At 40.5% G+C, this 27,033-nt stretch overlaps 1 protein-coding gene across 1 annotated transcript; it reads left to right on the top strand.

The window, feature by feature from the left end:
* Positions 1-4,209: 4,209 nt before the first annotated feature.
* Positions 4,210-5,644, top strand: LOC141148019 (olfactory receptor 1-like). The gene has a single exon (XM_073635177.1). It carries the CDS (start codon positions 4,210-4,212, stop codon positions 5,143-5,145), a length of 936 nt encoding a protein of 311 aa, XP_073491278.1. The 3' UTR covers positions 5,146-5,644.
* Positions 5,645-27,033: the final 21,389 nt, after the last annotated feature.

The following is a 27,033-nucleotide window of genomic DNA, read 5'->3' as shown; positions in this document are numbered from 1 at the left end:
CATTATATTAAAGTTCAACTTCAGGAACACATTGTCCCCCCATATTTAGGGTGTACCGTAATATGCTCCCCAGCAACTGTCTCCCACCACCAGAGCCCCCTTCCTGTGACAGCAGGTGGCGTTCATGTGTGTTTGAGTTTTGGGGTGCGCACACCTATGATTGTCAGTAAATGTAAAAGAGGGACATGACCTGATACTTTCTGCTTCTTTTTTAATCAGGATATTATGGTGGCACTCAGAGATGGAGAAAACATAAAAGTTAAAAATGTAATAATAATTTGGTATTGCAAACATTTAATTTTGTAATCAGCCCCAAAGGACACAATAAATTAGCTGTGTGGCTTTAAGTGTAAGTCTGTCCCTTAGGTGGATTTTTTTTTTTAGTGTGCTAATATCATAAGCAGCACCGACACATTATAAATATTCCAATAATTCTAACACATAAGATGTCTTTTAGTGCACCACACTGCATGTCCTACCTGATGTAAGTGTCTTTACTATGCAAAATAATGGACAAAAATGATAACAACATCCTATCCTGACAAGACCACGGCTGCACCCTTCCTGATCTGATCATTCTGGATGGATAATTCCAAAACTGTATTGTCTTCAAAGCCAAATATGCTATAGATTGGTTCATTCTTTGGGTGCATTTACAGTGTGGTCAGTCTTTGGGACAGCATGGATATACATATACACACCTCAATTATTTTACTGGTGCAGTACACTAATTGGTGGTAGATGTGTGAACAAACCTTGAAAGAGGACCTGTCACATTTTAAATCTTTTTGTTCACCAGCCATCTTAATGACACTTTGTATTATACTTTAAATGGTTATTTTCATAACCTTTTTTTATTTTAGGAGAAGACAATTGACTGAAAATACTATTTTGGATTAAAGTAGGTGTATGTGCTCCCTACTTCAGAACACAGCAACCACAAGACTTTACATGACACAAACACATTACTGTATTAGAGAATTAGTCTGCACAGGATAAATGAATTAAGTCACAGCAATTACACAGCCAGGGTAATATATAAACACAGGATAGTCTGTGTAATCCAGAATGTGTCCAGGATGCACATACATACGTACACCTACCTTATTCTAAAATAGAAAATATTCTCAGATAATGTTATCAACTTAATGACAATGATAATGACTTAATAAGGAAGCTCTGAAAATAACCAACAGTCCAGATGGTGTCACATCCAGTTGAAGTTCTTAAATAGTAACAGTCATAGGTGTGTGCACCCCAAAGGTGCAATTAAAACTGCCGTGTTAATGCTACTGACCGACTGTATCATATTTGTCATTTTTGACTTTGGTCATAGTTACATTTTAAATCTTCATCAATGTTTTTTTTCTAACATTTCTTAACAAAGCCAACCTTATTCTGCTACAAACCTTTAAATGAGACGGTCATAACTGGCATATTAAAGAATCTGCATATTCCCTTTTTAGTCACTATTATGCCCCGTACACACGGTCGGATTTTCCGATGGAAAATGTGTGATAGGACCTTGTCAGAAATTCCGACCATGTGTGGGCTCCATCACACATTTTTCATCGGAATTTCCGACACATAAAGTTTGAGAGCTTGCTATAAAATCCATTGTCGGAAATTCCGATCGTGTGTACACAAATCCGACGGACAAAGTGCCACGCATGCTTAGAATAAATTAAGAGACGAAAGCTATTGGCTACTGCCCTGTTTATAGTCCCGACGTACGTGTTTTACGTCACTGCGTTCAGAATGATCAGATTTTCCGACAACTTTGTGTGACCGTGTGTATGCAAGACAAGTTTGAGCCAACATCTGTCAGAAAAAACCCTAGGATTTTGTTGTCGGAATGTCCGATCAATGTCCGACCGTGTGTACGGGGCATAAGTGTGCAACCTTTTTATGAAACATTTATATTTACACCCTTATTTATCTTTACATAATATGTCTGAATTATACACTGAGGGTTATTCACACTGTTGTGATGCATTGAGTAAAGACAACCTATTCTAAATGAATTGGCAGCCAATGAAAGAAAACACTCCAAAAATGGTGTATCACTCTTTGCATATTATCATTTTGCTGTGCATTGTGCTGCAATGATCATCCATCATGCATTGGGGTGCCATTCAGAATGAGAGATACACTATATTGTCAAAAGTATTGGGACACCTGCCTTTACACGCACATGAACTTTAATGGCATCCCAGTCTTATTCCGTAGGGTTCAATATTGAGTTGGCCCGCCCTTTGCAGCTATAACAGCTTCAACTCTTCTGGGAAGGCTGTCCACAAGGTTTAGGAGTGTGTCTATGGGGATGTTTGACCATTCTTCCAGAAGAGCATTTGTGAGGTCATGCAATGATGTTGGACGAGAAGGCCTGGCTCGTAGTCTCCGCTCAAATTCATCCCAAAGGTGTTCTATTGTATATATTGTGTTCTTTTGGTGGTATTTAATCACAGCTGGGATTTTTATTTTTTGCTAAACAAACAAAAAAACATTCAAATTTTGAAAAAAAAAAATCATGTTTCATAGTTTGTTATAAAATTTTGCAAACAGGTAATTTTTCTCCTTCATTAATATGCACTGATGAGGCGGCACTGGTGGGCACTGATAGGCTGCACTGATGGGTACTGATAGGCACAGTTAAGACGGCACTGATATGCACAGATAAGGCGGCACTGATGGGGACAGATAAGGCGGCACTGATGGGCCCTGATGGGTGGCACTGATGGGCACTGATAGGTACCACTAATAGATGGCACTGATGGACACTGATAGGTGGCACTGATGGGCACTGATAAGTGGCACTGATGGGCAGCACTGTTGATGAGGCACTGATTGTGAGCACTGATAGGTGGCACTGTGGGCACTGATAGGTGGCACTGTGGACACTGATGGGTGGCGCTGGTGGGCACTGGTAGGCGGCACTGCTGCTGCTAGGTGGCACTAGCAGGTGGTACAGGTGGGCACTGAAGAGCTCGTGGAAGCTTTCCGTGATTGGGACTAATGTCCCTCTCACAGCCGCCAGTGATCGGCTTTTTTTTTTCTCCTCACGCTGTCAGCGCGAGGAGAAAAAATAGCCGATTACCGGCTCTGTTTACATCACATGATCAGCTGTCATTGGCTGACAGCTGGTCATGTGGTAAGGGGTCGGGATCGACCCCTTACTCCGATCTGTGATCCAGCGAGTCTCATAGACTCGCTGATCACAAAACGCAACGCGCGCACCCTGCAGGAGGCGCGCAGGCCGCTCGAGCATGGGAGGACGTCAATAGACATACTCCCAGCAAAGCAGGTCTGCGCTGTAGCCATCATTCGGCTATATCGCGGATGTGAACAAGATAATGAGCTACTGAATCGCATTATAATGTAGCTGAAGTACACATGTGCTCAGACTATGGACATTACACTACTTGCATATTCTTAACAAGCAATCTTTAAAGCAAACCCTCCCTTGCCCCCTTAGGTGCTAGTTATTTGATCCCAAAAATCATTATAATCATTTAAATTGCGTATACATTTTTTGGGACAATATATTTATATATTTGCAACTTACAGCAATTATTGGTCAAATGCTTTTTGTACTCTTTGCGGATATGGCCTAAATACTCTAATCCATTCTTTCATAAAAAAAAATTATCTTTACCATTTACATATATAAATTTACTATGGCTTTTATAATACTATTTTTTAGTATAGCTACAGTTTTAATATAAGAACATTAGGAAAAATCCATAATCTGATACTTGATATAATAATAATTCTACAACAATTTTTATCATAAAGTGTTTAATTTACAGTGGTAATAAAGTAAACTTTTTTTTATATGTGCATATAAATAAAATGTTCCACAACATGTCAGCACGAAAACTGAATATTTATTCATCTGAATCTGCAGTGTTAAAAAAAATGGTGTCAGCATTGATCATAATCATATTTTATTGCTTTCAGATTGCACCATAATAATAATAATTCTTCAACTCTTTGTTACCAGGGAGGGAGGCGTTTATTTAAAATACCAAAAGTTATAAACTTTGTCATAATAACTTTATATGTATGTATAAATAAAATGTGCCACAGCATGTCAGCATGAAAAGAGAACACTGAATCATCTGAACCTGCAGTCCTCCACCAAATAAATCGTGGCATTTTTTATCATAATCATATTTTACTTTTTCTTACAAAAGAAGAGCAGTTTGGATGGACAACTATACAGCATCTAAAGTGTTTCAGATTGTGCCATTTTTCTTTAAAACAGATTATAAACTATACGTTTTTGGTATTTTACTTACAATATATTTGACATGCCTGTTAATAAATATAATTATTATCACAGTGATATATATTGATGATCATTTACACACACCCATGTATCTGTTTCTCTCTAATTTATCCATTGTAGATATTTGTTTTACAACAGTCCCTGTTCCCAAACTTTTACACATGTTACTAACTGACAATAATACAATATCATTTACTCAATGCTTTTCTCAGTTCTACTTTTACTTTTTATTTGGCACCAGTGAAGACATTCTTTTATTCATGATGGCATATGACCGATATGTTGCTATCTGTAAGCCTTTACACTATCACCAAATTTTGGGGAGAAAAAATACTTTGATGTTAATTGCAGTCACCTGGATCTCCGCTTGTACAAATTCTTTATTGATAACAAAGGCAGCGTCAGCTATGTCGTTTTGCCATTCGAAAATAATTCATCAACTTTTCTGCGATATCAAAGCTTTGATCAAGATTTCATGTGCGGGAACTGAAATGTTCTTCATGTTGCTTTACCTGGAGCTTTTGTTGTTTGGCTTTGTTCAATTTTTGTGCACTGTGATGTCTTATGTAAAAATAATTGCCATTATCTTAAATATTAATTCAAGAGATGGAAAGAGAAAACTCTTCTCCACCTGCTCATCCCACATCACAGTAATCCTCTTCTACTATGCAAACTCAGCATCAGTGCTACTGATTCCACAATCTCGGTACTCAGAGCTCTTGGAGCAAATCTGCACTATGCTATACACAGCAGTAACACCCATGATAAACCCTCTGATTTACACCATACGTAATAAAGAAGTCAAGAGTGCCCTGATGAGATTGGTGAAGGGCAAGATAACTCTGAAGCCTTAAAAATATTTAAATATAGTATTAAAAAATTAAAATTTAAAACTGAAAAAAGGAAACAAATAAACTATTATTCATAGTATTACTATAGAGCTTTTACCTTTTATTATTACATAGTTACATAGTTAGTCTGGCTGAAAAAAGACACAAGTCCATCTAGTTCAACAAATAAAAAAAAAAAAAAAAGAAAAAGATATGTATACAATATACATATGTATTGTATACATGAATAGTCCTATATATACAATCCTATACCCACAGTTGATCCAGAGGAAGGCAAAAAAAACCCCAATAAAGAAATATTAGAGCAACATCCAATTTTTCATTGCTTTCAAATTTTGGGAAATTGCAATTCAGGAATATAAGTATAGCATAATGTGATAACAATTGCACAAAGGATAGGATGTCCTATCTGAAGGGAAACATTGATGGTTTTGGGGTCAACTTTATTTTAGAAATCCCCCAGGAATTTCTACCCTGTGCCAACATTAATGAATTGCACTTGGCTGTGATAGGAAGATTACTAGTACCACTGTGTACTCAGCTGCAAAACTAAACCTACTTGATCGAGAAATGGACCACAGCGAGTGGGTTTATTACACCTATTCCTGTGTGGCACTACTGGACACCTATGTAACTGTTACAACATTTTTACAATAGAAGTGGATTTATTTCTTATGTTTTTGCTTTTGGGATGATTAGTGACCTTTATGCATTTTTGTGAGCTGATTGAAATTTTTCACTCATTTTGTTATTGGACTTGTGGAGGATTTGTCTAATTTAGTTTAGCTGCTGCAACTTTGCTTTCAGAGTTATTTTTTCTCGTTTTTTTGTACTGTAGAAATAACCCTATTTTTATCTTTATTTTATCTTTGTTTATTTAATATTATGACTTGTGTTTCACAAAAAAACTTTTAATACGTAACAAAGGATTCCCAGAGCACTATGACTTATGCAACACAGCAGTGCAGCTTGGTTTACAATTATGTTTGTCTAAATCTTGGACCCAGATGTCTGATAAAATAGAAGTCACTGTTTTGATCACTGATTGGAGATAACAATGGGCTTCTGTCAGCACTGAAAAGTAATGTTAAGGTGTTACTAAACTCAAGAGCCTGCATTCACTATATTGGGTCTCCCACAGTACACAGAACATGGAAATAGTTTTAGTAAAATAGTTGATGTTAAATACCCTTTCTCTTTAGCAGTTAGAGCAGTCTTGTGACTTCTATCAGTGTCTGGTTAAAGCTTGTAGGAGGAGTTTTCATTCTGCCCTGATTGTCCAATGAGGCTGCAGGACCCGTGACCCTCTGTCTGGACAGTGCTGATCACATGCACTCTCCCAAGACAAAAAAAACTCTCTAGCAATACATACCAAACCGAGCATGTGCAGCTTGCCCCCCCCCCCAAGGCTCTGTACTATCAGGAGATGGTTTGGGGAATGTGGAAGAGGGGAAAATCAGAGAAGACAGGATCAAACAGCCTTTTTACACAATGCAGAAGATTAACCCCCTAGGTTCCTCAGTGAGTATTACAAGCATGCTTTACTGAATATACAGAGTGGTTTTACTGTTGTGGGTTTAGTAACACTTTGATGACCTAAAAAGACAACTAGATCTCCGCCTGCTGCCTGGATAGAAGATTACAGACAATGAAAATTCCCTAGTTCAAATGTAACTGACTAAAATGGAAAAAATAATATATATATATATACTTTTTAAATCCTGACAATAATAAAGAAGAAAAGAAGTACAAAACATATACATGTAATAAACAGGAGCTTTTTTTAACATAGGAGCAGCCACATCAGAACCTTTGCTCTCTGTATGAAGCAGTGATCTCTGCAGAGGTCCAGCATTCCCCCTGGTCAGAGGTAGAGATCCCAAATTAGCGATACTCATGATGACTGATTGCAGAGTTCTAGCTGTGACTAAGCAAAGGTGTGCTGGCCCAGTGCTTCTACCCAGAGAACAGCACATTTTTTATACAGCTTAATGCCAGAGAGAGGAGATCGTTCTTAATCCCTTCCCGCCAACCACCTCCCAGCATTTTAAAGGTTCTAAAAGCTGGAAGGCAGAGGCGGGCATTCAGGTCATGTGACTGCTGTGATTGGCTGTCACAGCAGTCACATGATTGGAAAACTCCCAATTGCTAGTATGAATTGGGGTTTTTTCGGTAACCGCCAGCTACCTTGCAGGGAGCGCAGTTCTCAGCATGGTAAGTGGTTTACACTGGGCTGCTTATATGAGGCCGCATATATGTGTGCAGCCGGCGTGAAGAGGTTAAGGTGGCTATCAATTATATACACAAGAAATTGTAAAACTTTTGAAATAGATTATTCAGCTGCATATTTAATGTATTTACCTACTTTAACCCCTTCCGGACTGGTATGTTACTCCCCCTTTCTGTCCAGGCTATTCCATTTTGCAGGTTGCAGTAGTGTGATAGTTTGGCTGACAATTACTCTGTCATGCAACACTGTTCCCAAAGACATTTTTTTTTGAGTCAGATAGAGTTACCTTATGGTGGTCTCTTTTTACTATAGTAAGTGTAGCACGGCCCCCTAAGGGACTGCTTGGATTTAACTACTCATCTGCACTGCCATGACCTGATGAACATTCCAACCCACCTGACACTCTGGGTTCAGACATCTTTGCACCACCTTAAAGTAATAAGTCAGAAAACTCTGTGTGTTTATGTACTGATAATGTTTACTTGAACAGTTCAAAGAAGATAGAGAGATAGAGATAGAGGTAATAGATCTACTGAGTTTTGGGCAACAGCACCAACTCAGCAAAGAAATTCCTCCGAATAACACAAGCCAAGATATGTGTAGGTAAACAGTCAATTATATACACACATGTACAGTGGAATGCTGCTTGCACTTGAAGGATAAACAAAGATTAAGTGGGTTATACTGACTGATTTCTAACAGGGAAACCTCAGCCAGCCTATAAACCTTTAACCCTAATGAGAGGTCAGACTTAAGGGCAATGTTATAAGGGCTCTTGTAGCAATAATGACAGCAATGTCGCTGTTGCATATCTGATGGTCTTCACGGGCAGTAGGAGCTCATTAACTTTATCCAATAAGGGGTAGTAGCAGGCAATAAGGTGTCTTGGAATGGTAGAAGCTACAGGTGTCTATGCACAGTGTTCAAGATAGGTTCAGTAAAGTATTCCCAAGGTAAAGATGTCTGTACAAAGTGTCCCAGTGAAACCGTAAGAAAGGATTTGTAAAGGTGGGCGATTGTCCTCTCACCAATGACCAGGCCGATTTAATGCCTTCTGGACAGCAGCTCCTGTAGCAACACTCGTGCAGCGAATTTGCCGTATCGATCTCCCTATGCGAAGCTCAGAACACAGGTTGGCAGACGACCGGAGTGGTGCTGGATGGATGTCTGACGGACAGCAAGCAGTGCTAGGCCCCTCTCATCCGGTTTGGAATGTTGTACACATTTATAGCTCCTCCCAGCAATCTCTCTGATGGTAGCAAAGATCTCTGGGATATGTATTCCAAAGGCATAGTCATGCGAAGCAATTATCAGTTTGAGGTTTTACTCATCCCATAATCCCTTTAGTTTGGCTCACAAACATGATGTCAGTTAATAACACTGGACACTAGAGGGTCATGCGATGCTGTAATAATCTCGTTTTTATGGTAATAATATCGATATTCGAGAATTCATATTGATGAGAAAAGTTCCAAGAAAGTCTGTTCAGTTCTTGTGTAATAACTCAAAAATTGATTTAATAATAAAAATAGCAAAATATTACAAAAACAATATCAAAGTATAGAATGTCATTAATAATAATGTATTATATTCTCAACCGCCTCACTCCCGCCCGCCGTCATATGACGTGACAGATTTTGAGCTGGTATATCTGAATGATGCCTGTAGCTACAGACATCATTCAGATATTGGCATTTTCAGACGGCGATTCCCTACACCATATGAATGATCATAGCGGCTGTTCTGCCGCTTGATCGTTCTTATGGGAGGCGAGAGGGGACATCCCCTCTCCCGCCGCCCTCTGGTGCTTCTACGAACTCACTGCTACAATCGGTGAGTCGGACATAGGATCCGCCGTCCCCGGATGTTGATCATAGAGATTTCCGGCGGACCAGATGGTTGCCGGAGTCTCTATTATCGACGGAGGCCGGGCGCCATGTTATAACGTCACGCCCGGCCTCTGCATTCAAAAAAACGGCGCCGCTTCGGCTGGGAAGCGGTGATCGGTTTATTTTTTTTATTTCAGGCTTCCCAGCCTAGTGGTGAGATGTGGGGTCTTATTGACCCCATATCTCACTATAAAGAGGACCTGTCATGTCATATTCCCATTACCAGGGATGTTTACATTCCTTGTAATAGGAATAAAGGTGATCAAATTTTTTTTTTTCAAAAAAGTGTCATAATAAAAAAAAGAAAGTATAATTAACAATAAAAAAAAAATTTTTTTTAAAGCGCCCCTGTCCCTGTGTGCTCACACACAGAAGCGATCGCATACGTAAGTCCCGCCCACATATGAAAACGGTGTTCAAACCACACATGTGAGGTATCGACACAAACGTTGGAGCGAGAGCAATAATTTTGTCCCTAGACCTCCTCTGTAACTCAAAACATGTAACCAGTAAAAAAATTTCAAGCTTCGCCTATGGGGATTTTTAAGTACCAACTTTGGCGCCATTCCACGAGCGTGTGCAATTTTGAAGCATGACATGTTAGGTATCCATTTATTCGGCGTAGCCTTATGTTTCACAATATGCAAAAACATTGGGCTAACTTTACTGTTTTGGTCTTTTTTAAAGCACAAAACTGTTTCTTTCCCCAAAAAAACGCATTCGAAAAATTGCTACCGTGTGAGATAAAAAGTTGCAACAACCGCCATTGTATTCTCTAGGGTCTTTGCTAAAAAAACATATATAATGTTTGGGGGTTCTATGTAATTTTCTATCAAAAAAATTATGATTTTTACATGTAGGAGAGAAATGTCAGAATTGGCCTGGGTGGCAAGTGGTTAAGATGAAGATTGAATCAGATGTGTGTCTGTGTGTAGATGTAGCAGCAATGTCTTGTGATGTGTGTGTGTGTGTGTAGCTGTCCTCATAGAGTGCTTGTCTGCCCTCTGTTACTAGCTTTTTTCCTAAAATCAGCCCCCACCTTCCCCTAAAATCTGACTCCTCCTTCCTAAAAAGGTTTATTTTGTCTTATAGTTCCACAGAAAACCACAGGCTTTTAATGAAACCTCACCCGCAAGGGTGGGGGTTATTCAGTCACTAAATTTTGACATTCCTGAAGTGTGGGCCAAGAGGAGAGCTATACGTAAAACCATTTAACTTATACAATATAAGTTTCCTTTAACTTCTAATACTACATAAATCAATATATACAGTGGGGACGGAAAGTATTCAGACCCCCTTAAATTTTTCACTCTTTGTTATATTGCAGCCATTTGCTAAAATCATTTAAGTTCATTTTTTTCCTCATTAATGTACACACAGCACCCCATATTGACAGAAAAACACAGAATTGTTGATATTTTTGCAGATTTATTAAAAAATAAAAACTGAAATATCACATGGTCCTAAGTATTCAGACCCTTTGCTCAGTATTTAGTAGAAGCACCCTTTTGATCTAATACAGCCATGAGTCTTTTTGGGAAAGATGCAACAAGTTTTTCACACCTGGATTTGGGGATCCTCTGCCATTTCTCCTTGCAGATCCTCTCCAGTTCTGTCAGGTTTGATGGTAAATGTTGGTGGACAGCCATTTTTAGGTTTCTCTAGGGATGCCCAATTGGGTTTAAGTCAGGACTCTGGCTGGGCCATTCAAGAACAGTCACAGAGTTGTTGCGAAGCCACTCCTTCGTTATTTTAGCTGTGTGCTTAGGGTCATTGTCTTGTTGGAAGGTAAACCTTCGACCCAGTCTGTGGTCCTGAGCACTCTGGAGAAGGATTTCATCCAGGATATCCCTGTACTTGGCCGCATTCATCTTTCCCCGATTGCAACCAGTCATCCTGTCCCTGCAGCTGAAAAACACCCCCACAGCATGATGCTGCCACCACCATGCTTCACTGTTGGAACTGTATTGGACAGGTGATGAGCAGTGCCTGGTTTTCTCCACACATACCGCTTAGAATTAAGGCCAAAAAGTTCTATTTTGGTCTCATCAGACCAGAGAATCTTATTTCTCACCATCTTGGAGTCCTTCAGGAGTTTTTTAGCAAACTCCATGCGGGCTTTCATGTGTCTTGCACTGAGGAGAGGCTTCCGTCTGGCCACTCTGCCATAAAGCCCCGACTGGTGGAGGGATGCAGTGATGGTTGACTTTCTACAACTTTCTCCCATCTCCCGACTGCATCTCTGGAGCTCAGCCACAGTGATCTTTGGGTTCTTCTTTACCTCTCTCACCAAGGCTCTTCTCCCCCAATAGCTCAGTTTGGGCGGACGGCCAGCTCTAGGAAGGGTTCTGGTCATCCCAAACGTCTTCCATTTAAGGATTATGGAGGCCACTGTGCTCTTAGGAACCTTAAGTGCAGCAGAATTTTTTTGTAAGCTTGGCCAGATCTGTGCCTTGCCACAATTCTGTCTCTGAGCTCTTCAGGCAGTTCCTTTGACCTGATGATTCTCATTTGCTCTGGCATGCACTGTGAGCTGTAAGGTCTTATATAGACAGGTGTGTGGCTTTCCTAATCAAGTCCAATCAGTATAATCAAACACAGCTGGATTCCAATGAAGGTGTAAAACCATCTCAAGGACGATCAGAAGAAATGGACAGCACCTGAGTTAAATATATGAGTGTCACAGCAGAGGATCTGAATACTTAGGACCATGTGATATTTCAGTTTTTCTTTTATAATAAATCTGCAAAAATGTCAACAATTCTGTGTTTTTCTGTCAACATGGGGTGCTGTGTGTACATTAATGAGGAAAAAAAATGAACTTAAATGATTTTAGCAAATGGCTGCAATATAACAAAGAGTGAAAAATGTAAGGGGGTCTGAATACTTTCTGTTCCCACTGTATATGAAATTAATTTAAAACACAATGTTCTTATTAATTTTCTAATCTAGAAATATAGTAATATAAAGAAATTATGATCTTAACTAAAACATGAACCTTTACATCTTAAAGTATGTGAATCCTTCCTCCTCACAGATGGGGGGATATGAGGATGTGAGACTCAGCTCACTCCCAATTACTGCCATATGTGGGCTCTCCCAAGAAATGCTTATGAGCTTATAACAGGATATACTTTCATGAGTATAAAGATCTTATATAATTTCACTTTTTCCATACATAGAAGAGCTATATATATATATATATATATATATATATATATATATATATGTATGTATATATATATATACATATATATATTCATTTAAACGAAATTATTCTGTAAGATCTAACCCATTCATAAATATTAAAATTCTAATATTTCCCTCTCAAAATGATTGATTAAACAATGTTAATAATTTTCTTATCTAAATTTACACCTCAAATGCATCACATTCGTATCCATACATACTTTTACATCTTAAGATAATTGACTTGAATATATTTTCAATTTTGATTCTATATAAGGAAAAGTGAACTTTATAAACCTTTTGCTTCATATACCATAAAAAATATTTTCACCCTTATTATTTTCTTTTTCTCTTACCAAATAATCAATCCCCTTAATTTCATAATTAAGAAATGTAACATTGTTATACAATACTTTAAAATATGAATATCACTTCAGAAATATATGTTTCATACTTTCCCTCCAAATTGTGTTTAGCATATATCTATAATCCATACAACCTTTCAAAATTTATCAAAATTTGAACTTAAAATATGTTTCTTAACTTCAATTCATTCATATATGTGGGATGATTTTTTAAAATAATTACATATTATAATGTAAAAGTTAGTCCTAACGTGTCTATATGACTTTAGAAAAAATTACTGTTATCTTAATTAGCACCAGATGTTCCTTCTAACTAGAATGACTCTATTGTACGAATGTTTAACCCTTTCAACTCTGAAAATACACTATATGTGATGGTAAAAATTGATGTGTAAAAAAATATCTCATCTTGATATGATAAACATATCACGTCACAAAAATGTGTATATATATATATATATATATATATATATATATATATATATATATATATATATATAACTGCAATATATCTGATGGATAAATTATTTCATCAGTAGTCAAAAATCAAAAGTTTTTGTTAGTGTTATGTTTGTGCTGTTTTGTGCCAGAAAAAAATAACAATTGTGCTGATTTTATTTTTAAGATAATAGCAATTTTGTTTTCCAGACAATGACATCAACCAGCTCCCCTGAAACAGCAAAAATAATTGAAACCAGGCTGGTTCAGAGAAGTTTTTTGGGGATTTTAAAGGTGTCATAAACACAATAAAATCAGAAGGTTTATATATAAAAACACATTTTTGTTTATTTGAAGTTAAAAATTGTTATTAGGCAAAGAAAAAAACCCAAAAACAACTTGTCTTTTTGGTTGTGTCAAAATTTTCTTCTTCTTCTCACAAAGGCGGTGATGGTAAACCATCTTTCCCGACATGTTTCGCCACCAAGGGCTTCCTCGCCACCAAGGGATTTTTTTAAAACAGTCACTATTTAAGAGACAAAACATAGTATAATAGTATATAATAATGCCATACAGAACCAAAAAACAAATAATAAATAGATGTTATTGTTTGCCATTGCTGATTGGTTAGTAGACATGTGCACTACCGAAAAATGTGTTTGTTTTGAAAATTCATAATTCAGAATTCGTAAATTCTAAAATTCGTAAATTTGTAAATTCAGAATTCGGAAAATTCGGAATTCTAAAATTCAGAAATTTGAAAATTCGAAAATTTGAAAATCCGAAAATAAGAAAGGAAAATCCAAAAAAACTAACTAACTAATAATAACTAACTATTAAATTATAGGTATTGAAATTTCCTTTCAAATTTGGCTGTTAGTGAACGTAACAAATACAAATTTATCTGAAGTTACAAATTATTCAAAATAACGAATGCCACATCTAAACAAATGCAATGGAACGAAATAATAATAAATATCAATAATACGTTTTTATTATTATTATTGTTATTTATTATTATTAATTGTTATGTTCCTTTAGTTTAGATGCAGCATTCGTTATTATGGATAATTCGTAACTTCGTATTTGTTAAGTTCACAGATTTTCGAATTTCGGAACTTAACAAATACGAAGTTATGAATTATCCATAATAACGAATGCTGCATCTAAACTAAAGGAACATAACAATTAATAATAATAAATAACAATAATAATAATAAAAACGTATTATTGATATTTATTATTATTTCGTTCCATTGCATTTGTTTAGATGCGGCATTCGTTATTTTGAATAATTCGTAACTTCAGATAAATTTGTATTTGTACTTTGTATATTATATTTGTATTAAATACGTTAAAAAACAAATTCGGAACTAAACAAATTGCACATGTCTGTTGGTTAGTGCCACATGTTTATATCATTAGCGTGACTGTAGAATGTGCTCTCTTCAAGGGGCTTTCATTTTTTTATGAAGGACATCTAAATCTAAAATCTAAAATAAGTTTGGTTTATCTACTAATAGGAAAATACACAGGAGATTTTGTGGCTGGTGAAACCAAAATGAAGCTTTTTGGCCATCTTACTAAACCAGCCTTTTTCAACCAGGGTGCCTTCTGGGTTCTTTTAGGGGTGCCTTGACAAAATGTCTACAAATTGCCCAAAAAATTGTGTACAAGCCAGCAGGTGGATCAAGGCTGCCTGTTTGTTACACAAAGCCGTAGGTTTTCATTGTGCAACATTACAACCTTGGGCACTTGGACAGCATTCTTGTTTGACCTCTCTCTGTCAGCACTAGGGTCACGTTAGCAGCATGGTGGAGAGAAAATAAGTGAGCACAAATGCTGAAATATTAGTCAGTAAAAGTGTGCCTCCAAATTGTGCACAATTTTAAAGGGTGCCTTGACTGGAAAAAGTTTGAGAAACACTGTACTAAACTGAATGTTGGCATAAGCTAAACCCTGCATATAATAATCATAAACACACAATCCCCACTGTGAAGCATGATGGTGGCAACATCATGTTTTTGGTCATTTGTTTTTGCAGCAGTGTAGAGGGTAGAATTAATATAGCAAAAAAAGAAGGAAATCTTGGAGGAAAGCCTGATGCAGTCTGCCCGAAATATAAGCTTTGGGAGAAGGTGTGTGTTTTGACAAGGCATTGGCTCCCAAACTAAATGTTTAGAATAAACATTCATCATCATCATTACATACACATACTGTATGTGAAGAATAATGGTGGCATCATCATGCTGTGGGGATTCTTCTCTGCATTAGGCCCTAGAAAGCTTGTAAGGGTTCAAGGAAGGCAGCAGGGCTTTTTTCTCAGCAGGAACATGGGAGAACACAGTTCTGGCACCTCCAGCACTGAATGTATGCTGGGGAATGCTGGACGGTCATTGTTGCTGGCTGCGGGGGATCTATTTTTGATAGGGTGCTCTATTATTGCTGGTGGGGGGGGGGTCTATTGTTGCTGGAGTTGTCTATTGTTGGTGAGGAGGTGAGTTGTTGCTGGAGTGATACTGTTGAGTAAGGGGTCTATTGACGCTGGCTAATGGTGGGCCTATTAATGCTGGTGGCTGGGGTCGGTGGGTATTTTGTTTCGGGGGTCTATTAATAATGGGTGGGTAGCCCTATTGTTGATGGGGGTCTATTGTTAATGGGGGGTTATTCTTGATGGGGGTCTACTGTTTATGGGGGGTTTATTGTTGATGTGGGGGTCATTTGATGATGGGTGGGTCTATTGTTGATGGGGGGGGTCTATTATTAATGGGGGGATCTATTGTTAATGGGGGGTCTATTGTTTATGGGGGGTTTATTGTTGGGGGGTCTACTGTTTATGGGGGGTTATTGTTAATGGGGGGTCTATTGATGATGGCTGGGTCTATTGCTGATGGGGGGGTCTATTATTGATGGGGGATCTATTGTTGATGGGGGATCTATTGTTGATGGGGGAGTCTATTGTTGCAGGGGATCTATATTATTACTTTTCTTCATATCAATAACACATTCCATACAAATTACATAGCACCACAAAATGATACTTGGTTCTGTATTCTCTAAGAGGGGCAATACTGGGCAGTGAGTAGTCTGTGGAGACAAGGGGTGACTTAGAAGGGAGAGTACCTACACCTATTCCTCGAGAAAAAAAGCCCTGGAAGGCAGCAACATTTTGAGAATTTGTGATGAAAAACCTGATGCAGTCTGCATGAAACCTAAGCTTTGGGAGGAGATCTGTCTTCTAGACAGACAATGAACCCAACCATAAACTCAAAACTACACAGAAATATTATTCAAAAAATATTGTTAACACCCAGGAATAGCAAAGTCAAAGTCCAGATCTCAATCCAATAGATAATTTGCATCTAGACTTAAAAAAGGCTGTTCATTTACAATGTCCATGACACCAGACTTTGAAAAAGAGAAATCGCATTGTCCAGATGTGCAAAGCAAATAGAGACCTAGCTACACAGACTCGTGGAGTATTAAATACCAAAAAGTGTACCTGCAGAATTCAATGGGTGTATACTTATGCAATAAATTACATTTTCATCATAATTTATTTTAATAATTTTGCAGAAATCTGTGTAAACTCTGGTATTAGTGGGTATTCAGCTGATCTGTGTTAAAAACAAAAATAAACCCATTGTATATCGATGTTTTAAGACAATATAATGTGAAATCTTGAAAAGGGGTGAATACTTTAATAGGCTCTCTATTCCTATTGTCAGTAAAGAGGGACATGGCCTGATACTTTCTGCTTCCTGTTTTATTGGGATCTTATGGTGAAATTCAGTTTATAGAGAAAACGTAAAGGTTAAAAATATGGTAATTCAGTATTGCAAACATATAATGATGTAGTGAGACCCACAGGACACAAATAATTAGCTGTGTGGTTTAATCTGTAAATCTGTCCCTTGGTGGATTTTTTTAGTGTGCTAATATCACAAGCATCATCAGCACATTATAAATATTCCAATAATTCTAACACATTAGGAGCCTTTCAGTGTACCACACTGCATGTCCTACCTGATGTAAGTGTCTTTGCTATGCAAAATACTGGACAAAAATGCTAATAACATCCCATGCTGGAGGGACCACTGCTGCTTCCTTCCTGATCTGCATTTGAGCATTCTGGATTTTTCATGCTAGAATTGTATTGTCTTGAAAGCCAAATATGCTAAAGATTGGTTCATTCTTTGTGTACATTCACAGTGTGGTCAGTCTTTGGGACAGCATGGATATACATATACACACCTCAATTATTTTACTGGTGCAGTACACTAATTGGTGGTAGATGTGTGAACAAACCCTGAAAGAGGACCTGTCACGTTTACATTTTTTCGTTCACCAGCCAGCTTAATGGCACTTTGTATTATACTTTAAATGGTTATTTTCATAACTTCTTTTTATTTTAGGTGAAGACAATTGACTGAAAATACTATTTTGGATTAAAGTAGGTGTATGTGCTCCCTACACCAGAACACAGCAACCACAAAAGACTTTACTCCACACAAACACATTACTGTATTAGAGAATTAGTCTGCGCAGGATAAATGAATTAAGTCACAGCAATTACACAGCCAGGGTAATATATAAACACAGGATAGTCTGTGTAACCCAGAATGTGTCCAGGATGCACATACATACGTACACCTACCTTATTCTAAAATAGAAAGTATTCTCAGATAATGTTAACAACTTAATGACAAAGATAATGACTTAATAAGGAAGCTCTGGAAATAACCAACATTCCAGATTGTTTCACATCCAGTTGAAGTTATTAACCGCTTCCCAACCGCCTCACGCAGATATACTGCGACAGAAGGGCATGTACAGGCAGATTAACGTACCTGTACGTTGCCCTTTAAAAGGCAGCTTGCAGACGCGCGCGCGCCCGCCAGGAGCTCCGTGAGCAGGATTGCGCAGGATGTCCGCGGGGATACCCCAGATCGTCTCACGGAGAGGAAGAACGGGGAAATGCTGATGTAAACAAGCATTTCCCTGTTCTGCCTAATGACAGGACACTGATCACAGCTCCCTGTAATCGGGAGCGGTGATCAGTGCCATGTCACACACAGCCCCTTCCCCCCACAGTTAGAATCACTCCCTAGGACACACTTGACCCCTACAGCGCCACCTAGTGGTTAAGCCCTTCACTGCCAGTGACATTTTGGTGTCACATCCAGTTGAAGTTATTAAATAGTAACAGTCATAGATCTGTGCACCCCAAAGGTCAAACCCATGTGTGTGTGTATACTATATAAAGTATATACTGTACAGTATCTCACAAAAGTGAGTACACCCTGCACATTTTTTGTAAATATTTTCTTATATCTTTTCATGTGACAACAGTGAAGAAATGACACTTTGCTACAATGTAAAGTAGTGAGTGTACAGCTTGTATAACAGTGTAAATTTTCTGTCCCCCCAAAATAATTCAACACACAGCCATTAATGTCTAAACCATTGGCAACAACAGTTAGTACACCCCTAAGTGAAAATATCCAAATTGGGCCCAATTAGTCATTTTCCATCCCTGGTGTCATGTGACTCGTTAGTGTTACAAGGTCTCAGGTGTGAATGAGGAGCAAGTGTGTTAAATTTGGTGTTATCACTCTCACTCTCTCATACTGGCCACTGGAAGTTCAACATGGCACCTCATGGCAAAGAACTCTCTGAGGATCTGAAAAAAAGAATTGTTGCTCTACATAAAGATGGCCTGGGCTAAAAGAAGATTGCCAAGACCATGAGCTGCAGCACGGTGGCCAAGACCATACAGTGGTTTAACAGGACATGTTCCACTCAGAACAGGCCTCGCCATGGTCGACCAAAGGAGTTGCGTGCACAAGCTCAGCGTCATATCCAGAGGTTGTCTTTGGGAAATAGATGTATGAGTGCTGCCAGCATTGCTGCAGAGGTTGAAGGGGTGGGTAGTTTCCTGAAAAATAGTTTTTGAGCAGGGACGAATTGGGCCAAGGTGTCTTATTTCCCCGCTAAAAAACCTTGAACCGCTCCGCTCTCACCCGGTGCCGCCCACACAGTATGCTTGGAAGGATGTAGCAGCCAGCTACTAGCTAAGGAGATAGCCAATAAGTGCCCGAGGTACAGAAGGCTCCTCCCTCAGAGGTGTCAGCTGACTGCCGACTGCCGTCACATGACAAGAGAGATGGCCGCCGCCAGGTGCATGCTGCTGATGATGTTGGTTCCCCCAGTCCTGAGGGCGCAAAGCTCGGAGGTGTCTGTCATCCGCACTCCGGGAGCCTCAGTTCCGTGCCCCAGAGGAGGGGGGACGCCGTGGCCTGGGCTGCACTGAAGGACACCATCAAGCAGAACGGGTGAGTGATACAGGCTGACCGGGGGAGGGAGATCATAGATAAGGTGAGAACAAGAGAAGGTGGAAGCTCATTACAGAACTGATACCAGGACGAGCTCCCGTTGTTTATGTGACACCTAATGAGAATGGAGTGCTCATGGCTAAGGTGATACCAGGAGATGGGTCTCTCTCTCACAGCTGCAGAAGTCTAAGCAGCAGCAGCTCACCTGTCCTGTACTCACACTGGTTAGGAAATTATTCCCTCACTCTTCTCTTTATCTATTTACACTGCACACAGGACGGGTGAGCACACTGATGATTAGAATTCTGGAGACGCTGCAAGAGTGTGACACAGTATTCCTGATGCTTTGCAGCTGTTTCTGGTGAGCTCTTAATGCCAGAGTCCTGTGTGTTTGCATGATTTGTTTGTTTTTCTATTGCATACTTACCAACTGTCCTGAATTTCCCAAGACATTCCCGGACATTCCCGGGATTTTGACCCTTTTCCCAGATTTCGCGATTCCCGGGAAATGTCCCAGGAAATTCTTGTATTTCCGAATTTTCGCCACCGCCGCTAGAGGTCCGTGGCCGGCAGAGACAATGTCTCCACCGGCTGCCATTTTCCTGAAGACTAAAACAAGAGGCCGGGTGGCTGCCAATAGAAATTGAGCTGCGGCAACGCCCACCTCCTGCCCCGCTGCCGGTCTGTCTGTGACCTGATGTGGGAAGGGGCAAGTGTGGGTGGCGCCACAGCTCAATTTCTATTGGCAGCCACCCCACCTATTTTGTTCCACTGACTGCCTGTGCAATCAGTTTTTCTGTAATGGCGGTGGTGAGAGTCTCCGCTGCTTGGGGACACCTAATGAGAGGGGGGCTCCAATGGGGGACACCTGATGAGAGGGGGGCTTCACGGGGGGACACCTGATGTATGGAGGGTGTAACGAGCCCCTGCTCGGTTCCACTCTCCCGACACTCCTCTGCTGCTATAGAATCATATTGCAGACCACAACATCTGATGGTTCGGTCATCCGATGCTCTGGGATTTGAACTACAGCTATGTGCCGTTCAAATCCAGTTGTGATAGCTCAGAACAAACACCAGGCAGGCTGTAGGTGCAATGAAAAATCTGGACTGCCGCACTCCGGATTGGAATAATAAAGGTAAAATCTTCTTTATTGAAAAAATAACATGGTATAAAATGCGTACATTGCTCTGTTGAAGTGATACAGCATAACCGCTGACGCGTTTCACGCTCCCATAGAGCGCTTACTCATAGCTGGTTTGTACAACAATAAAGTCACTTATATACACATTGTACGTCTCACACATGACCCCATACTGATTGTATAACTCTAAACAGCTAAACCAGGCAGGCTGTATGTAAGTTCAATCAGGAATCTCTTTTATTGACAGGAATACAGGCTCTTTTATACAGTAAAAGAGTAGGTGCATACCTCCTGCTCATATTACTCTAACAATACACCTGTAACCTAATTAACCTAATTAACATGAGCTAGTTTACTAACATGACCTTTTGCCCAGACTTGTGGTCACCGAGCTTCACACAGTACATTATACATTATCATAAGTACAACCACAGGACATTTTCACAATAGCAGGAGCTAATTACAATTAACAATACAAACAGTGTTCTCCCCCCTCCTCAGCGTAGTCATCAACACTTATAGTAGGAGTAGACTGTTCATCTCCTAGCCAGTCCTGGAGGCTAATGTGATCAGCTCACTCAATTAACATGTTGAGTTCAGAATCAAACAAACCAATAATAGTCTTTACATATATATCCTGGGAGATATTGGGGATAAATATTACTGTCCCATTTTAAGCAATCCAAGACATACCCTCCAAGTCACCATTTCCCATATGGCATACACAGGGTCCCCAGAGTCGGTGTGTCCTGGGGGGACCAGGACCCGAATCCACAGTAATACCACCTCAAGAGTCCCCAGGCATACAGCTCACAAAGAGCACCGTTCCCCCAAATGCCAGGACCCATAATCGGTTGGCAAGAGGCTTGCATTTAGTTCCCTCCAACAGCCTCTATCCCGGGTGAGTCTGTCACAGAGGGACTCTACTGGGATTGCCTGGTGTAAGGAGGGACTCCGTTGGGAATGCCTGATGTAAGGAGGGACTCTACTGGGGACATCTGATGTAAGGGGGACTCCGCTGGGGACACCTGATGTAAAGAGGGACTCTACTGGGATTGCCTGATGTAAAGAGGGACTCTACTGGGATTGCCTGGTGTAAGGAGGGACTCCGCTGGGGACATCTGATGTAAGGGGGACTCCACTGGGAATGCCTGATGTAAAGAGGGACTCCGCTGGGATTTCCTGGTGTATGGAGGGACTTTGCTGGGGACACCTGATGGCATCTGGTGGCAGGCAACGTGACAAGTGACACACTCGGGGCTTTCACTGATTCTACATTATGGTGAGTTGAACTATTTCATTTTATATTACAATGTAATAATAGAAATAATGCGCTTCAATCATCCTGTCACCATAACAAAAATGGTGCTGGGATGATTGAAGCGCCAACAACAAGTGTTTGGAGTATCTTTATCTGCTGATTGTTAAACTTTCTAAAATACACATATTTCTATTGTGGTGTAGGATCTTGGCCTGTTGTCCCTCCAGGGTGTATGATGTAAGTGTAAGTGTAACGATTATGTGTGTGCATTGAGTGTGTGTCATTGTTTTTGTATGAGTTACTGTGTGCACCAATGTATTTTAATGAGTGTGCCAGTGTGTTGCCATCATAAGTGATTTTTGTATCAGTGTGTGCCTGCGGGCCATTGTGTGTGTGTGTGAGAAAAGAGAAGAAACAGAAAAAAAATTACTTCAAGCACATCATAGACCAGTTTACATCAGTGAAAGTAAGGAAGGCGCAGTTGTAATTTTTATGTAGTGCCAATCCATAATTTGTTAATTGAAAGATTATAGAGCTTGACTTGTCATTTTGTTAGCTGTTTTTTTTGTTAAGGTTATCTGAAAGATAGGTTTCAAATGTTTTGACAGGGGCGCAGTTACAGTCCTTGCCATAGGCGCCATTTTTACTAGATATGCTCCTGGCTGTCTTACAACTTCATGTGCTGATAGGCTGGTGAGAGAGGAGCTACTGTCAGTCTTTATGTGGCTTTTAACCCTCAACACAAAGGGGTTTATCTGCTAAACGAATGTGGGGTAAAAGGGGGGCAGCCAATTTAGGCCCCCCCCTTGCCTCATGGGCGTTGGCTATTAATTTAAATTAAAAAAATTTAAAAAAGGGCGCATTCTATTGGTCACACGGTAGAGAAGCTACCAGAATGTGGGAAGGCCGAATGGGATTGGTCATTTAGGGTCAGGTGACCTTGGAACCTTCTGGAAGGTGTTTTGGGGGGCTTTTTATAGAACCCCTCTGACTGGCATTTAGCCAGTCACCAGAGAACAGTCGTCAGAAGAGCTTCAGCAGAAGAGCTATATTACAGAAGAGGATACCCCTGGTATCATGAAGACTCTGGTTTGTCAGCTGTTAGAGAAAGCTGAAACAGTGGGCGGAGAAGAATGGCTTCGGAGCTGTTTATCCTTACCTTCGGGTCAAGATTCATCCAGAGCCAGCGTTGAAAATAGCGGAGGAACGAAGGAGAGGGAACAGTTTGGTGCCAGAGCTCTGCGAAGCAATGTTCGCTCCATGGAGGGAGAAGATCCGGTGGATGAAGACGTGGAGGTCGGGAGACAGGAAGGCATCATTCGAGGGGAAGAAGAAGACCAACTGAGGGTCGGAAAGAGGCGGCGTCAGCAGTGGGGGAGTTTCACTCCTATCACACACACACTCCCCCTGGAGGCAGAAGAAGGATTTCAGTGTCGGAGTCAGGTAGAAGGCGCACACGTGTGAAGCCATCTTGGAGGGGAAGAGGTGGGCGGAGACTAAGTCTCGCGTCACAAGGCAGAGGAACATCGCCATGGAGGCAGGGACGGTCGACTCCCGAGGCTGCAGGAAAATGAAGAGGCAGCAGCAAAAGTGTTAAGCCGAGGAGCTCTTTTAGGGGCAGATAAAGCCGCTAGTGCAATCCCTGTGCGGTGCGAATCTCCCATGCACATCCAAACAGTACCACCTAATATGGCATCTTTAGATAATGGTAAACCTGAAACAATGAATCAGCTGTCTGCATTATCATCATCTTTAGAGCAATTACTGCATGCTTTGAGGAAAGTGGGGATGTTGCAGCGGGTGTTTGGTCAACAGTTATAAGTGAAAATGATAATGTGGTTAGGTGTCCAGTTTTTACTCCACAGGCTTTTTAACCCCCTCACGGGAAACAGGTAAAGGATAATAGAGGTAAATAGTGTATGCCGTGTATACTCTCTCCCCTTTGGGTTTTCATCTTTCCTCTGCAATAAGAGAAAAAATTTGGCAATGATATCATATTCATTCTTTTCGATAATTCGTTCTCGAATTCGAATTTTTAGTAAAACGTTTGTTCATTCGTATGTTTACGAATGAACAAATATAACGAATTTTGACGAAAAACGAATTAGTAACTAAACGAATTTAGTAAATGAACCTTAATGTGTCAGGCAAAGCTATATAATGGGATAAATATAAATTAAGGATAAATAATCCTCTTCAAGTTTTCTAAGCCATGTTTCAGATAGAGCAACAAGATTACAACAACTGCCAATCACATGAACTGACAAGTCATTGAGGTTGATTACTAAAGGGGTAGAAATAAAAGTTTATGTCCACATGCGAAATGTATGTTTGCCTTGCAAATTGAATATTGGTAAATAAGGTGAACCTGCATTTACTTTACTTTGAATATCCAAGCATGTGTAAGGCAGCCCACAGATGAGTCAGGTTTTTTGTTCAACCAGCTGATGGAACATAAAAAACTGACCCAATTCCCCCATTTACACACACAATGTGGATGGGAGAATCCTTCCCACTGAGCTATTGTATTCGGAGAGTAGAGAGACATCCCCACCATCAGAATGCACTGATCAGCACAGTCGGCTATCGAACGTAGCACTGATTGAGTGGGGAAAATCAGACAGGGAGGTTCTACAGAACTCGGTAGATTAACTTCTTTAAAACCCCCCTGCCAGTACATGGATCAAAATTTGGCTGGCTCAGGCTGAACCGGATTAATTTTGATCCATGCATGGCTGGCTTAAAAGAAAAATAATAAAATGTTTGCTGGCAAAAGATTCAAAGGTTTAAAAAGCTTCAAAAGGTCTTTTTGAAAAAAAGATTGATAGTATAGTTTAAAGCGAGCTCTACCCATTTAAAAGTCAGCAGCTACAACAGACACTCACCTGTCCCACGGTCCAGGGTTGCGGCCACCCAAAGCCTCGCTTCTCTCCCTCTCCTCTCTGCGGCGCTGGCATTGCAAGTGCGGGTGCCTGGCTGTGGATTCACAGCCTGGCATGCACTGTGCATGCGCGGGCCATGCTCCGTGTTATGGATGGCCGGGCAATCTTCTGGGACCTGTGTCCCAGAAGATTGCAGGGAGGGAGGGGGGAGAGGGGAACTTCCTTCCAGCGCCCCGACACCAGGAGAGGAAGTGGGAGCTGGGTACCTGTGAAAACTAGGTACCCCCCCCCAAAAAAAAAAAAAATGACATGCCAAATGTGGCATGTCAGGGGGTCATGAGTACTTAAAGTGAAAGTTCCATTTTTGAGTGGAACTCTGCTTTAATGAGGTACTGAATCGCATTATAATTCTATAGCTGAAGTACACATGTGCTCAGATTATGGACATTACACTACTTGCATATTCTTAACAAGCAACCTTTAAAGCAAGCCCTCCCTTGCCCCCTTAGGTGCCAGTTATTTGATCCCAAAAATCCTCAAAGATCAAAACAAAGATTTGGGTTTCTGTTTCATTTTCTAACAGCTTACAAAGCCCTGCTAGCTGTTTACATTCGAGGGCTGGCAAGATCTGCCCTCCATGTACAGTAACTGTGTTGAGAAACGTATGAACTTTAAAAATGATATAAAAATTATTTTTTTTCCCAATGCTCATCGATTACAGAGATAAATGAGGCATTGTTTTAAGGCTCAATAAATGTATTTTTCCCCCATCTGACTCCATCTAACCCAGTGTTTCTCAAATCCCATCCTCAAGGTGCCCCAACAGGTCATGTTTTCAGGATTTCCCTCAGATGAAACTGCTGTTGTAATTACTAAGGCAGTGAAACTGATCAAATCACCTGTGCAAAATAATTGAAAGCCTGAAAACATGACATATTGGGGTGCCTTGAGGACTGGAGTTGAGAAATACTGATCTAACCCATAGGATTGCCACCTGTACGGGTTTGACCTGGACAGTCCAGGTATTGCAACTTGTGCCCAGGTTTCTGTCCACCTGAAACCCGGACACAATATACCTCCAGTCCTGTCAGGTAAATCTGTCCCAGTGCAGTGAGGAATTTATGTTGGCTGCACTTGCTCTTACTGTTTTGTGTGCTCTCTGCTCTGCCTTTCACCCCTGCCGGCATTATCTGCCCGCCCCAGCTTTGCAGTAATTGGTTGCTAGGACCCCCAGTTTCCTAGCAACCAATGATGCTTTTGCACAGCACACATGGGATTTTCCGCTCCACCTCACAGATCTGCCCCCTAACTCCAACTGGCTGCCAGCCTCCCACACACTCGCTTGCAGTTGTGGCAGCTGCAGGGTGCCTCCTGACAGTAAGGGTCCTTTCACACATACAGACCGTTCATTTCATCAGTTCAGTTCATCTGTTTTTTTATCACTTCAGTTCATAAGTTTTTCATCAGTTTTTTTTCTTTATCGTACATCACAGGACACAGAGCACCATAGTAATGACTATGTGGGTTATAGGCCACCTTTAGGTGAATGGACACTGGTATAACTAAAAGAAATCGGAAGTCCCCCTCCCTATATAACCCCTCCCATACCGGGAGTACCTCAGTTTTTTCGCCAGTGTTGGTCACGGTGTTGGTCACGGTTGATGAAGTGCTAATAGAGCTCATTTAAGTAATCCCTGACAGGATCAAGGGGCTGTGCAGACTGATCCAAAGTGCCTAAGAGCCTAAATGGATGGTACCCGGGCCTCGTGGAAGAAGAAATTAGGTTTTTGCCTGTAATGATTCTCTTTTGAGAGCTGGACCCTGGGACCCGGCACCTTGGTCATGTTTATATAACCAAAGAGTTTTCCGGAAGGGTTCTGTACAGGTCCCAGGGAGTGGACCCGTAAAAGGGGACCCGGTCCTTGAAGGTCTGGCATGACATGGCCCGCTGTGATGGGTGAAGGCTGGATCTGTCTGTGATAATCTCCAGCAGTCCTGCGGCGGGGACAGTTAAGTCAGAAAGATTACAAGGAATGTATATATATATGATTCACTTGGTATTTATGGTGTGAGTATGCAATGCCTTGCCTGTGTTTTGCCACTAGAGGGTGTAAAAGCAACATACCTGGCTTCCAACATTCCATGCTTCCCGTGTTGT

This window comes from Aquarana catesbeiana, linkage group LG06, assembly GCF_042186555.1.
Source record: "Aquarana catesbeiana isolate 2022-GZ linkage group LG06, ASM4218655v1, whole genome shotgun sequence".
Lineage (NCBI taxonomy): Eukaryota > Metazoa > Chordata > Amphibia > Anura > Ranidae > Aquarana > Aquarana catesbeiana.
This window is presented reverse-complemented; position numbering and strand designations above follow the sequence as displayed.